At 55.4% G+C, this 13,537-nt stretch overlaps 8 protein-coding genes across 8 annotated transcripts; 3 read left to right on the top strand and 5 right to left on the bottom strand.

Annotated features, from left to right (window-relative positions):
• Positions 1-24: 24 nt before the first annotated feature.
• PPTG_09580 (hypothetical protein) lies at positions 25-1,515 on the bottom strand (the record flags this gene model as incomplete). Its single annotated transcript, XM_008904591.1, has 2 exons — positions 25-200; positions 270-1,515. The coding sequence occupies 2 exons, from the start codon at positions 1,513-1,515 to the stop codon at positions 25-27; spliced, it is 1,422 nt and encodes a 473-aa protein (XP_008902839.1).
• Positions 1,516-1,628: 113 nt separating this feature from the next.
• PPTG_09579 (hypothetical protein) lies at positions 1,629-3,071 on the top strand. Its single transcript, XM_008904590.1, has 2 exons — positions 1,629-1,712; positions 1,783-3,071. Exons 1-2 carry the CDS (start codon positions 1,665-1,667, stop codon positions 3,013-3,015), a joined length of 1,281 nt encoding a protein of 426 aa, XP_008902838.1. The 5' UTR covers positions 1,629-1,664; the 3' UTR covers positions 3,016-3,071.
• On the bottom strand, positions 2,898-5,176 carry PPTG_09578 (2,3-diketo-5-methylthio-1-phosphopentane phosphatase). The gene is made up of 2 exons (XM_008904589.1): positions 5,140-5,176; positions 2,898-5,002 (listed from the first exon to the last, which is right to left on the bottom strand). The coding sequence occupies exons 1-2, from the start codon at positions 5,143-5,145 to the stop codon at positions 3,116-3,118; spliced, it is 1,893 nt and encodes a 630-aa protein (XP_008902837.1). The 5' UTR covers positions 5,146-5,176; the 3' UTR covers positions 2,898-3,115.
• Positions 5,177-5,275: 99 nt separating this feature from the next.
• Positions 5,276-7,015, bottom strand: PPTG_09577 (hypothetical protein; the record flags this gene model as incomplete). The annotated part of the gene is made up of 1 exon (XM_008904588.1): positions 5,276-7,015. One exon carries the CDS (start codon positions 7,013-7,015, stop codon positions 5,276-5,278), a length of 1,740 nt encoding a protein of 579 aa, XP_008902836.1.
• Positions 7,016-7,153: 138 nt separating this feature from the next.
• PPTG_22555 (hypothetical protein) lies at positions 7,154-7,459 on the top strand (the record flags this gene model as incomplete). Its single annotated transcript, XM_008904798.1, has 1 exon — positions 7,154-7,459. One exon carries the CDS (start codon positions 7,154-7,156, stop codon positions 7,457-7,459), a length of 306 nt encoding a protein of 101 aa, XP_008903046.1.
• A 377-nt stretch (positions 7,460-7,836) lies between these two features.
• On the bottom strand, positions 7,837-9,613 carry PPTG_09576 (hypothetical protein). The gene has a single exon (XM_008904587.1). It carries the CDS (start codon positions 9,576-9,578, stop codon positions 8,472-8,474), a length of 1,107 nt encoding a protein of 368 aa, XP_008902835.1. The 5' UTR covers positions 9,579-9,613; the 3' UTR covers positions 7,837-8,471.
• Positions 9,614-9,640: 27 nt separating this feature from the next.
• On the top strand, positions 9,641-11,057 carry PPTG_09575 (hypothetical protein). Its single transcript, XM_008904586.1, has 4 exons — positions 9,641-9,760; positions 9,858-10,583; positions 10,657-10,714; positions 10,781-11,057. Exons 1-4 carry the CDS (start codon positions 9,690-9,692, stop codon positions 10,970-10,972), a joined length of 1,047 nt encoding a protein of 348 aa, XP_008902834.1. The 5' UTR covers positions 9,641-9,689; the 3' UTR covers positions 10,973-11,057.
• Positions 11,058-11,353: 296 nt separating this feature from the next.
• On the bottom strand, positions 11,354-12,402 carry PPTG_09574 (hypothetical protein). Its single transcript, XM_008904585.1, has 2 exons — positions 12,010-12,402; positions 11,354-11,940 (listed from the first exon to the last, which is right to left on the bottom strand). The coding sequence occupies exons 1-2, from the start codon at positions 12,235-12,237 to the stop codon at positions 11,536-11,538; spliced, it is 633 nt and encodes a 210-aa protein (XP_008902833.1). The 5' UTR covers positions 12,238-12,402; the 3' UTR covers positions 11,354-11,535.
• Positions 12,403-13,537: the final 1,135 nt, after the last annotated feature.

The following is a 13,537-nucleotide window of genomic DNA, read 5'->3' as shown; positions in this document are numbered from 1 at the left end:
CTTTCAAAAGTACAAATGGCGTCGTTAGACAAATATATACGACTTCTCTGCGTCTTGTGAGTCGATGGATGTGGATGGAGCTCGCCAACAGCGTTTGAAGAAGCGAAGGATCCACTTGCGAAGTGTTGGCTCCTTCTTGCCCTCAGTGAAGGACGAGTGATATTCTTTCATGTATTCGAGTACAGCCTTGACGTCGGTGCCTGAAGTAGACCAACAACATCGTTAGGATTCACATAACTGCAGTCTTTTAAGCTGTCCTCAGTACAAACCTTGGCCTTGGTGATGCCGCTCGCTGACCCACGTGAGCAGTTCGTCCTCGAACGAGCAGCTACTGCGTCGTCCTCCTCCTGCTAAGCGGAATCGTTTCCTCTCGGCCGTGACTAATTTGTCTCGAATGCTCCTCCAATAACTCAAACAGTTGGGGTTCTTAAGGCCCAATTCTTCGGCCACTTGGGTGACAGTTTTACCTTCGTCCAGCATATTTACTGCGTGCAGCTTGAATTCGTTCGAGAAGAGCATGTATCGACCCGAGCCCGATCGACGCTTGCCTGTGTGTTGAGTCGAGGGGTCATCAGATTCTTCCTGTGTCTCCACCAGGACTGCATCTCCTTCCGCAGACTTGGGTTGAGGCAGCAGCGGTGGGGTCGGACTCACTACCGTCGCCTCCACCGCGTCCGTCGACAGCGTCGCAGCGTCCTGGTGTGTCGCCATCGTCATCATCTGCGTCTCTGTATCTACATCTCCACTGATCTCCTGCACAACACCAACATGTACTGCTGGTGCTGACGCAATTAGCGACTGTGACGGGATGTGCTTCTTCAGGAATCTGGACGTCCAGACCTTGAGCGCCGCCGCGCTCTTAGAAGCCGCAAAGACCGGATACTCCTCCATCACGTGGTCCACGATGTCCTGTCTAGTGAGAGGCACGTCTCTGTGGCTTAATATCCATTCCAGCAGACCCTTCTCGTCCTGGAAGACGGTTCTGGGTCTGCTGCTCGTGGTCTCGACGGCGTCGCTCTCCTCTGCTCTGAGCTGCTGCCGGTCGCCCTCATGCTTCCAGTACAGAGGCGTGAGTGCGCTCTTGAGTGCGAAGTGCTCGGCAACAGCAGTCATGTCCCCGGAACTGTCGAGCTGCTGCACGGCGCGCGCCGTGATGCCTGTCGCCTTGACACCGGACGAGTCTTCGTGCTGCGCCAGAAAGAGCGAGAGCCACGCGAAGAGCAGCGGCAGGTCGTCAAGAAGTTCTGGGTGGCGCGTCTCGAAGAAGAAGAGCGCGTCATCGGCCGGAACTGCCGCGTCCGAGCGTTGCAGCCACAGCAGAAGCTCCGAAGCGTAGCGCTCCAGATGGAGAGCAGTGGTGGCCACGTTTGTGACGTCATTTTGAGACGAAGACGGCAAGTCTGCGGCTGTAAGGAGAGCGAGCGTGGAGCTGGACATGTCGTCTTGTAGCTCCGAAGTGCTAGGACACGTTAGTGAAGAATCAGCCGAGCTGGAGAGCTCCTCGCAGGACGACATGGTGGAAGGAGTGGTGTATGCGGTGTTATTAACCGATTAACAAGCATAAGAGCGAGTGCAGTTTAGGAGCATGACTACAGAATGCTGTTGAATTGTTAGAAACCGATCTTGAAGCAACGTCGTTTATGTAGCCATTTTTACTTGTAGCAATGGCGGATGAGGACGGCGACGCGCCGGCAGAGCAAGTGCCGCGCGATGTAAGACCTTGATCTTGTATGTAATAATTCGGTATTGACAGTGCCGATGGCCTTCTACTGTATATTACAGGACGTGAGCGTAACGCTCATGGGCAACGTGCTGGAGAAGCTGCGTGTGCTGCAGTATGAGCGCGAGTTCGGCAAGAAGAAGAGCTTTGTGCCCTTCAACGAGACGCACTTCGCGGTTATGAGCGCCGGTACCAACGCCAGCGCTCAGTTCAAGAGCTTCTTGGACCTGGTAACGTTTTTGCTCAAAAGCTGCGGCCAGGATTTTGTCGTGGACAAGTACGACGACCCCAACACGAGTGTCAACAAGCTCATCCTAACGCTCAAGACCTTGGGCTTCCCGCTCGATTTCCCGGCCTCAAAACTCAAGCTTGGGTACGGTGAGGCTGTCTGCGCGGCGCTGGACTTCATCTGCGATCAAGCGCTCGCCGCTCGGCGCTTCGATTGGCCGCGGCCCCAGTATCCCAAGGAGGATTTCGCGGATGAGGCCGAAGTGGACGAGGAGGCGGAGGTGGACACTGCGAACGATGACGATGACAACGCGCTGCCAGCAGAAGAGGAGGCTGAGGAGCTCTACAGCGACCTCGTGCGTAGTGGCAAGGCTGCCGAGGACCAGCACGACCTGGACCAGAGCTTCCAGCAGATGATCATGAGCGAAGTGAACCCGCTGCTCTGGAAGACGGAGCTGGAACGTGTTGGGCCGAGACTCAAGGTGAAAGGCGGCGCGGCTGCAGCAGCGGCAGGCAAAGAATGGCACGCGCACATTGAACGATCGAGAGAGCATGAGAAGATCATGAACGAGTTGTTGCCGCGTGCAAACGGCCAACTGGGTTTGCTTGGTACTCAACTCACGGAAGCCACAGGACGGATGGGAGCGAAGGAGAAGATGCTCAACAACCAGTACGAACATCTTAAACAAGAGTATGCGGCGCTCAAGGAGAAGCTTCAGGCAGCGACGGAAGTTAGCAAGGCAGCAGCTGACCGCGTGAACGTCATGACAACTGAGTACGCCGAGACGACAGAGCAGTTGAAGGAAACTAAGGGCGTCATGGATGAGCGTGGCGCCAAAATGACGGATACGTCGCCGCTTGTGCACATCAAGGGCGCGCTCAAGACTCTAGCAGCTGAAATCAAGAACTTTGAGCTGCGCATCGGTGTTGTCAGCCACACGCTGTTACAGGCAAAATGCCGCCAGGCCAGTGCTGCCAATGTACGCCGACGTGGAGGCGAAGCTGCTGCCGACGGACAGAGCTACCAAGACCCTGAGTACGACCCGAGCGATGAGGATTCAAACTAACCACTTTCAATTATTCCCAACCGGTAGTTGCATCGATACACAAGTAGTTGTGCGCTGTTATGTGTATTAGCGCTGTTCTGCATAACAGCAAGCTACGGTTTTACAGCTCGGCGAAGGAGCAGATCGTAGGGAAGTGATGAGACTCCGGCAGCGGCTTGTTGCCCGGACGCACGGACAATACCGTATCCAGTCCGGCGGCCTCCGCAGCCTGGGCCTCTTCGATCACGTCCGTCACGAAGAGCACGTCCTTACCACTATCCACGCCAAGACTCTGAACAATTTCCTTGTAGCTCCCAACCTCGCGCTTGTGGCCGATCTTCGTGTCAAAGTAGACGGTCAGATATTCACGCAGATCGCCCTTGTCAGAGTACTGGAAGAGCAGCTTCTGAGCCTGACGTGAGCCGGAAGAGTAAATACCCACACGCACACCGCATGCACGCAGTCGTTCGAGGCACGGAGGAACATCGTCGTACACGAGCGCCTTAAGTTCGCCGCTTTCGTAGCCTTGGAGCCACATGTGACCTTGTAGCTGCTTCAGAGGTCCAATCTTGCGGTCTGCCTTGACATTCCACTTGACGTAAGCAGTGAGAGCCTCGATGAGCTGCTCTTTCGCCTGCGTGTCATCCAATGCAGGTGGGTTCACTCCATCATTCTGGTCCTGCTTGTGTTGAGCCACCAAAGCTGCCACGTCCGCCTTCGTGTCGGCTGATCCCCACGTTTGATGCAGGAAGCGAGCGACGTTGTCCGTCACGTAGGGGAACAGAATGTCGTGCACGAACGTAATTGGTGTCGTGGTTCCTTCAATGTCCAGCATCACCACCTTGTGCTTCTCTGCCATGCTGAGCTCTCCGTTGCTTGCCTCGTTGGTGCGTGCGCGCTTCAGAGAGCTGCCGTTGCTCGAGGAAGCTGACACTGGGGGGATTGTGTAGTCCAGATTCAGCTTACGCATCTCAATAGCCGCCTCAAACAGGTAGTGTAGGCACTCGGCATGGCGCTTAGCGGCTTCCCACGAGTCACCCCACACAAAGAGGCCGTGACGGCGAACCAGAACAGCGGACGTGTTGGGGTATTCTTCCATCGTACGCGCGATCGGCTCCGCGAGAGCAGACTCCTTGGGCGCGTTGTCGATCACAGGCACAACCAGTGTGTCCGCGTATCCGTGACCAGTAATGCCCTTAATCATCTCCTGGTGCGAGATGCGGAACTCGCTCTTACCGTCGCAAAGAGCCGCCGCCAAGTTGCACGTGATGCCGTGACTGTGCAGCACCACACCAGCTTTGCGGATCTTGTGCGCGTTCAGGAACAGCGGTGCGCAGTCCGAGAGCTTAGGAGCCTTCTTGCCAGGCTTGGGCTTTGGGCTTGAAAGGATGCTGCAGTCCAGATCCAGTACATACAAGTCCTCGGGCTGCAGACGCTCCTTGGGGACACCTGACGGGGTTACGTAGATGCGCTCGCCGTGGCGGAGGCTCATTGCACCACCCGTGCCCGTCATCCACTCCGTGGTATAGTACAGACGGCACAGTTCACAGACGAGCTCGCGGCAGTCGTTAGCGGTAACCAGCGTCGAGTGGTTAGCTGCGTCCGCTGCGTGTGTGTACCGAGCCGTGAGGTTGCGCGCGCCCTTACTGCTCTCCAGGAGCTGTGCAGCGTTGCCTGCGATCGGCACAAAGCGGCGCAGAGTGCGTAGACCCAGTGTGGCCTTCATTCCTTCCGTCAGAGTGCAGCGCACCCAGCAGTCAGCCGAGTCGCGCACGTCCAGATGCACGCAGCCCTTGACGACGTGGTAGGTGACGTTGGCAGCGCTCGAGTGCTCGTTCTGCAGAGCCTCGTCGCTAATTACGTCAATGGTAGATCCGTCCTTGTTACTGATAGAGTTGTGCGAGAATTCGGCAATGGAGACGCCAATATCGCGGAGAATAGCGAGACTCGCGCGGTCCGAGGAGCTGTCAAGATAAGTCGGCTGCAGAGCGAGCTCCAGCGATGAAATCTGCGTTTTATGAAGAAAAAGAGACATGGACAGGGAGAGGAGATGTCAGAGATTCATTAATGCGAAGTAGAGCGATGGAGACATTGCCGCTGCGTCGGTATTCGCGGCGCAGTGAGCACCTCCGTTAAGGTTCATACCGTCATGGTGTCAAAAGCAGTTGAGATCGCGTTTGAGTGGCTTTGAAATTGTATCTTTTCAACCAATCAGCAAGCAATACAAGGTACAGTACAGGTTCATATTTGAATTTACGTCCACCGATGTCCACGATGTGTCTTACTCCCCACCCACGGCTTGCGCCGTCGCCTCGGCACTCGTTTTGCTTGTGTTTGATTCTTGTTCGTCTGCAGGGCCATTTGGAAGGGAAACTGGCCACTTAAAGTCGCCAGTAGGAGGCACCAGTGGAGTTCGGGGGGTCTGTGCAGGCTCGCTCAGCATATCCACATCACTGTTTGGATTCTTCCGCAGATACTTGCGGGCTCGCCACACGCGGCAGTGCGACTTCCAGCGGATCTTGACGGCGTCTTCAGTCCGGCCAGGCAGCATCGCTGCAATGACCGACCAGCGATTGCCCAGTCGCGCCTGCGCCTCCAGGATCAGTCGGTCCTCCTCGGGCGTGTACGCACCGCGTACGATCTGCGGGTCCAGGTGATTGTGCCACCGCTCACGGCACTGCTTGGACGTCCGACCTGGGATCTTGGAGGCCACATCGCCCCAGTTCTTCTGCTCAGTTGCCACAAGACGCCGCAGTAGTTCGTCTTCGTGCGGAGACCAGTGGCCCTTTACAAGACCCGGGGCCAGCACTTTGGTCCATCGCTGTAAACACTGCGTGTGGTTGCGTCCAGGCACTTGAGCAGCGATAGCCTTCCAGTTCTTCTCGCGGTGGTTCTCCACTGCAGCACGCAGAGCGTCATCTTCTTCCTTGGTCCACCGACGAGGAGTAGCTTTACGAGTCGCAGGTGTGCTGGGTGTACCAGGCACGGAGATAGGACCCAGCGGCACGAGTCCAGAAGTGTCTGCTGCTGCCGCTGCTGTAGACGCAGCTGCACGAGCAGCAGCGACTTCAGCGTCGCACCTGACACTTAGCTGCTTGGATGTGATACTTTTGCGCTTGACAGGGGACGCCGTAGTCGGTCGGTTTGAAGGTGTGGCACCCGCATTAGCGACGTTGTTGACCGTTGCCAGTGTCGGAAACGACGAGTAAAACACGGGAGTGAGAGACGCTGGCGAGGTGTCCGGTCGAATCGTAGAGCCCATCGGGTTTCGTTGGTCCGTGACGATCATGGGATTCTGGTATCCCATTCCAGTAACACCCTGCTCCGTCACACTGGATGGAGACGCCAAAGGCGCCAATAGTCTGCGCGCAAAGAGACTGGGTAATGACGATGGGGTGGTGGGCGACCGCACCGAACCAGGCGTGAACAGCTCTGGGGGATGGAAATTCAGTTGTGGCGGCGGCGCTGTGATAGTCAGCGGTGAACCCAGCGCGAAGGACGGAAATGAGGCTTGAGGGGCTGTAGGGGACGGCTTCGGCACAGCCGGTGGACGCGCGGCCGACGTTGAGATCACTGACGCTGTGGTCGTCGTTGTCGCCGTCGCACTCGAAGCTGTGGCTCGCAGTCCCGTGAGTGCTTGTGCCGCCTCTTCCTCGTGGGTGCTGGAGTCCTTTCCATTCTGCTGCTGCACCGTTGCGTTCTCTGTGGTTGCGACTGAGTTATGTGATTGAGCTTCCTGCTTGATCGCCACCACCGGGACTGGCGCGGCGTCAGCGGCTGGAGGCGGCGATTGCAGCAAGATCTGCGTGGCCTGCTGCAGAGTGGTGAGCATCGACTGCTCGTCTCCCTTCTGCGTCATGCCGTACAGCTTGCGGATCGCCACCGCGACCCCATGCGCGTCCCTCCGCCCTAGCGCACCTGTCATCTCGGCAGCAGCTTTGTACTGCTGCTGCATGGCTTGAAGCCACGCGCTGGTAGCACCTCCCAGCGCCGCCTGATCGAGCGCGCGCTGCACAACCATTTGCGCCACTTCAAGCGGTAGTGCTGCGTTAATCACGAACAGAGAGGTCAGTCAAGCGATGACAGAGATGTCATCAAGCAGCAACAGCCGGACATCAAACGTACCCATCTGGGGCGTCGCTTGCTCGTGGTCTTGGCCATGAGACTCGCGTACGTGGGTGAGCAGGTGATCCAGTGTGGAAGCGCCGAAGCCGCAGAGCGAACAGTGCGCCGACACTCCACTGGCTTCGCGCGCGGCGGCGGAGGCGCGGAAGGCGGCAGGCGCGTCACTGCTGGCCTTGCGCTTCTTGGAGGTTCGAGGCTGCTTGGTGGCAGCACCTGCCGCGGCGGCAGCGGGGGTCACTTGCGGCCGTGCCGACGCCATGGGGCTGCTACTGTTGACGCTCGATCTTCAGTGACGAGTGGGGTTTTGCCGTCGCAGGAGCCGGTAGCTCTGCTGGTCTGACTTCTCGCGAGAATTTCGTACTGAAACCTCGTGAGAAGCTCACCTCAGCAGCCACTAGTTCCTCGTTTTTGCTCGGGAAACAACCCTTTAAGACCCAGCATAGTGAGACCAAGTCAAAGTCAAATAGAAAGGGGCTGCGATCCGACCTCCAACATAGGAGACTTTGTATGCGACTCTGGGATGATGCAACGGCCAACGCCACCTGGACGTAAGCAGTCGGCAATAATGTTAGCAGCAAGCAACTTGTGTTTGGCCGGTATCGCTCCATTTGTATTGCCTAGCTAAACGAGTAGCGAAGTGCGTCGAAAATCTTCCATATCTTGGTGGTGAAAAAGGTTACCGTATCCGGTGGCCTTCACCGGATACGCTTCACTGAAGGCATTGGTGGCTCTTCGCTCTCGTGCTGGCTACCAGAGCCAGTATCCGGAGCAAACCTGATTTGGAAAAAGCAAAAAAGGGAGTTGCAGTCCTGGTCGGCGCTGGTCCAGCGTTGCAGGGAAATCCCTCCCTGCCAGCGATTGCTCTACAGCCGGCAGTGAAGGAGACTTGGAGAAGCTTATCAATAGTAAACGAAGGTTCTGCGCAATTTATTTTATTGCCTACATTGTGCAGGCTGCCAGCGCTGCTGCACTGCACCGTGCACTGCTGCACATTTTCCGCTGTCGACAGCGATCTCACCATGCAGCCGAGCAGATTTCAACGCCAACTCTTCGCTGAACGATTGTATCCACTTCGCCTTGTTCGCTTCAAGACATGACACCGCCAGTAGATATCGTCACAAAAGCGTTTTGAAGCACTCGAAGGTCTAAGAAGAAAGCGTTGGTTGCTTGCGAGCATCGGCACTTCGCTGATACGACTTGTGCTGCAGTTGTTGCCGAAACTCATCTGCTTCACTTTCGTCGCTCTTCCATCGATCAGGTGAATGCTCTTTCCAACCAACAAGGTTTAAAGCATACCCTCACTGAAAACTCGCGACTAGAACTCATGATAGATGCTAATCAAAAATGACGTACTACAAGGCTCGTGACCAGGGATCATCGGCTGAAAGGGCTACGTCGGTGCCACTGGAACCAGCACTTGCCCCTATCGTCGTCGTCTCATCCTCGGCATTTGTGTCTTTGGTTTGGGCTTGCTTTTCTTCTCGCCGTTCGCGCGCGATGCTGGTAGCCACCTCCAGCACACGGAACGCGCGTGAAAAATCAGTAGCTGACACTTCGGCTAGCAGAGAAGCAACTGCTTTTCCCATTGCGCGGGCCACCTTGAACTGCGTTGTGGGGTCCACTGGGTTGGGTGCCTCGTCCGCGGAAGCAGATAAGGTGAAGCGATAGTCATGCAAGACTTGCTCATCTGCCGTCAGTTTTGGAGCAACAGACTCGTTTCTATTGGTATTGCACACTGCAACGGCTTCTGTTTGCTGTTGGTCGGTATTCCTTGCAGCGGCTACTGCGGCTTCTTCCTGGTGGCGCAGTCGATGCAGAATATTTTGCACGTCTTTGAGCGTCGGGGCACAATTCGAGTGCTCCATGATGTAAGTGCGAATGTCCTTGGGCCTTACTCCTGTTTTCCTCATGAGCTCAACACAGCTGAGCAGTTCATCTGGGAGATTGAGTCTGGTGTTGCTGTACCGCAAGAACGTCTCTTTGTCCACGCGATGGTTATGCGTTAGCAGCGCCCGTGTCACGTTCACCTGATAGCGATTAGTCACGGGGTCCGCCAACTTCAGGCATGCGTTGACTTGTACGTTGCAATGCGTGGCTCGAACATCCTGCCGAGATCGCTGTCCAGTTCCACGGGACACGAAGGCTCCGCTGTGCGTGCACACGAGCGTGAGCGAGTAATTCCGATATGACTCCGGGATGAAGCGGGCGCTATCGGCCCGGACACTATCTGCCGGCATCTTGGACGAGAAGCGCTCGGCCACGCGCCGGTTGCGCAGCTTTACAGACGTCGATGTTCGCTTACGGAAGAGCTGGAAGCTGCGGCGTGCGTAAGTCTCCATGTACGCATGGAACTCGTCCCAGGTATCAAATACACGCCGGTCTAGTGGGGCTCCCTCATGCATCTCCATCGGTGGCTGCGGAGCACTGGCCGCTGGTGGTGGTGAAGTAGACATAGCCATCCCGGTGGAAATGTTACTGTAGTAGAATTGCTGATTGCCGACTGTACTTTGGTCAATCCCATAAAATAGTGGTACCTGGTACCATTTTCGACTGCCGCCATACCAAATAAAATGGCTGGAAAGCAGACCAGCGGCGATGGCGCGGTGCGTCCACGCGTCGACGCGTCCAGCGCGCGCCTCACGTATGTCTGCCTCTATGAGCTTCATCTCTTTGTTTCCAGCTTTGCATACCACTTTTTCTTTTTTATTAACTCTCTCGCTACGCCTATTAACTCACAGATCCCTACGAACGTCGACCGACGCATCCGCTGCCCCTGCACGTCGACCCAAGTTCGTACCGAAGGCTGCCAAACGCCGTCCTGCGTCCGAAGGACGTGGCGATGGCACAAATGCTGGTCCACAGCGATCGAACGATGCCAAGCCGCACACGACAGGTGCCGGAGCGCTCAAGAGCGATAACAGAGGACGCGGAGGCAGAGGAGGCCGTGGAGGTCGTGGAGGTGGCCGCGGTCGGGGACGCGGTCGGGGTGTACTTCCCAGCGGAAAGGTAGCATTTGTCGGTACGCTATCTGGTGGTTCTTCGTACAGCGGAGGAAGTAGCGCGCCTGCCCCGCGCGCCACACCGTCTACCGACTACTCGGCTGCTGGCGGTACAGGTATCAGTGTGTTGGACGAGGAAATGCCTGGAGGCAAGATGCCCGAGGTGGAGGTGGAAGAGGTGTGGCCGCCTGTGGTCAAATCGGTCATGGAGCCGATGAGCCTTCCGATTGTGCGACCGCCGGAGCCTGAGAGTGCTGGCGCCGTCTTCTGCGACGCCGCGGGTGACTTGGTGGCTCCAGATGACTCGCTGTTCTTCATTCAGATGCCGACGACGTTGCCGCTTTCAAGTGCCATTACAAAGACGCCTAGTGCTAGCACGGATGAAGACGAACCGATGGAGAGTGCAGACGAGTCGAAGGAGGACGCTAAGAAGGTGAAGGAGAGCAAGAACCCGGAGGAGTCCCCGTACGTGTATGGATAGTGTATGACTGTGAAGTACCGGAGGGTTCTAACTGTTTTGATGCGGATCGTATGACAGGGATGATGGTGTGTTTGACCACTCGGTCGAAACTGCTCCAGGTGGCTTCATTGGCAAGGTAAGATACGATTCGATTGTCCTGGTCCCGACTCGAGCACTAACGTTATTTCGCCCTGGTCGACAGATTTGCGTGCACAAGTCGGGCAAGATGGTGCTGATGCTCGGCGACAAGCAGTTCGAGGTGGCGGCAGCGCAGACGCCGTCCTTTTGCGAGGAGATTTACGCCGTTAACACGTCGGAGAAGCACCTGAGCATCCTAGGAAACGTAGAGCGCCACCTCGTGGTGACTCCCGACTTCGACGTGCTGCTGCATTAGCCTTATAAGCCACAGATTTTCAAATAGCTCAGCGATATCTGCATATACATCCTTAGACAAACACTAGCACCCTGGAACACTTGCAATTTGTTCCATGCACGTTTGTAGCTTAGTTGCGTCCTCGTGGATGTGCCGGCAACGTCACCAGGAGACGCGGTGCATGCGCTGGGGCCCCGTAGATGCGTCTCCAGAGCTGCGTTCGTAACGCCGTAGTGATTGGCCATTTCACTTGAACTTGAAGCCGGCCAGCTGGGTACCGCATCCGCAGCATGCACACAAAGATGTGAACAAACGGCAAGTACATTTCCGAGGGTGTTCTTGCGTTCGTAACAATTGTTACACGCAAGGACACAACAGGAATTGGAACGTCGACTACCGAGAGGACGCCACGTACATTCGTGGACACGTTGAAAGGGAAAACGCACGAACGTTACCAAAAGTTTGAAGGAATAAAAAGAGGATACGTGTGTGTTGACCTGCTACTACTACGAGCTAAAAGAAAGATTAGGCGCTGCTGGTCGACCTTGCTTCGCATCAGAGAGAAGGCTAGCCGACACATCAGCTTAATCGTCGCTTTCCTCATCCTCATCGTCGTCGTCGTTCTCCTCTTCGTCGTCGTGTTGCTCCACTGCGCCGTGCGAGTTGTAAGCGTCCATCTCCTGCTGGTACTTGGCCTTGGCCTCCTCGTGCAACTTCTGATACTTGGCGCGCTTCTTGTCTGGCAGCGCGCGCCACTTCTCGGCCAGCAGCGTGGCGATCTCCGTGATCTTCTTGTTGGGGTTCTCGTCACGCACCTCCTGGCGGATGTCGTTGCAGAAGAAGAAGTAAGCGGACAGCGCACGCTTGGGGGCGTTCGGGTCTTTTTTCTTGCGGGAGCCCTTGGTGCTCTCAAAAGACGGGTCAGGAACGTAGTCCTCCTTCTCCTCTTGGTATCTCCGCTTGTCAGCGGCGGCCAGCTCATCGTACGGCTGTAAAAAAAATACAAAACAAGGTCAGCGACAGCGTATCTAACAGAGCACAGCAGCATTTCAACGCACCCGGCGATCCTCGTCGGAGATCTGCTTCCAGCGACGACCAATTTCACTTGAGATCTCGAGGAACTGCAAGTCCGGCATCTCCTTCTTCACAGTCTCGCGGATGTCGTTGCTGAAGAACATGAAGGCCGACAGCGCGCGCTTGGGTGCGTTCTTGTCTTTTTTCTTGCGAGGCTTGCGCGTGTGGTCTCCATCCTTCTTCGGGCGTCCGACTGCTCCTCCGCGTGCCATTGTTGCCGTTGCTTGCTGGTTGACTTGGCTTGGCTGGGACTGCTGCTGTTGTGAACTGGGGACTGTGTGCGAGCCAAAACGGGCAAAATCGCCTACGAGGTTTTAAGGTTTTTATTCACACAGAAGGGAGCCCACGCCACACTGGCTTGCTTCTTCAACAGCCGCATCTCTCCACTATGGGCTAAATTACACTGTGGCTCGAAGTTCCCTATTTATGAGTATCAACGGTATGCGTATAATAGCAGCCCAGGAAGCACGACCGTGAGGTACAAGAAGTACGTCCGAGGCCTAATGCGTCCAGGTGCCGATATTTTTGATCGGCGCGTGGCCGAGAATGGACGTGACTAACCAAGCTGCCATCACCAATTTTGGTCCAAAATATGCCATCTGTATCACGACGAAATCCTCGGGTACACACCGAAACATTACAATGGTGAGTGCCAAAAGCAAAGCATACACTCTGGCGGCCACTATCGAAGTGTTTCTGTGTTCGAACAGTTCGACTCTCGAGCAGTCACGATAACGATTCTAAGCGCGTTAAATAATGAAAGTGATGGAAAACAGGTACTTACCAAATACTTCATGAGCAGGAGCGTGTCAGCGGATATATTCTGGCATGGGGATATTGCTTTAGCATGATCGAGAAGGTGTGCAAGCGCTATTGCGAACTTGTACCCAAAAATGATCTTGATCTACGCTACATGTATTCTGTAAGCCATCGGGGTGATCCTGTTCAGCGTTGACATGGTCAAGCAAGGTGAGGGGAGACGATGCAGTGTTGTATTGTGACGCTATAACCTAGAGTCTTAGAGCAGCATCTGATCAGCAGGTGCATGTAGGCATATATTAAGTGCCGGTATCTACCTTCCCCAGGTCTGCTTGATGGTGTCGGAGATAATCAATTGACCCGGGCTACTACTACACCCCCTGTCAATTAATTCATCACGGAATGTAGTTGTAGCCCGGTCAATTGATTTAACATACCACATAAGGTATCTAACACAAGGCTCGTGCTAACCCGCACGGGGCTATGATTGCATCAGGCATACCTATCGTAGCACTTGATCAAGAAATTAATGAAGCTTGCTTCTTAGTTGTTCAGAGCTGCGCTGCAGATATGGAACACTTCCAAATCGGATCAAACAACTTCAGAGAATCTGAATGTCCGACCATAGGGCTAACGAGGCATTTCTGAAGTTGTTTGGTCTTTTGAAGAGGAGAGAAACTTCGCAGAATAATAAAATATCGTATCATACCAAGTCAGCTCCATTCCTAGTGGAGCAGCCTTGGTATGACACGA

Source organism: Phytophthora parasitica, assembly GCF_000247585.1.
Source record: "Phytophthora parasitica INRA-310 unplaced genomic scaffold supercont2.18, whole genome shotgun sequence".
In the NCBI taxonomy this organism is placed as follows: Eukaryota; Oomycota; class Peronosporomycetes; order Peronosporales; family Peronosporaceae; genus Phytophthora; species Phytophthora nicotianae.
Note: the sequence above shows the minus strand (reverse complement) of the source record. Positions and strands in the feature narration are given on the sequence as shown.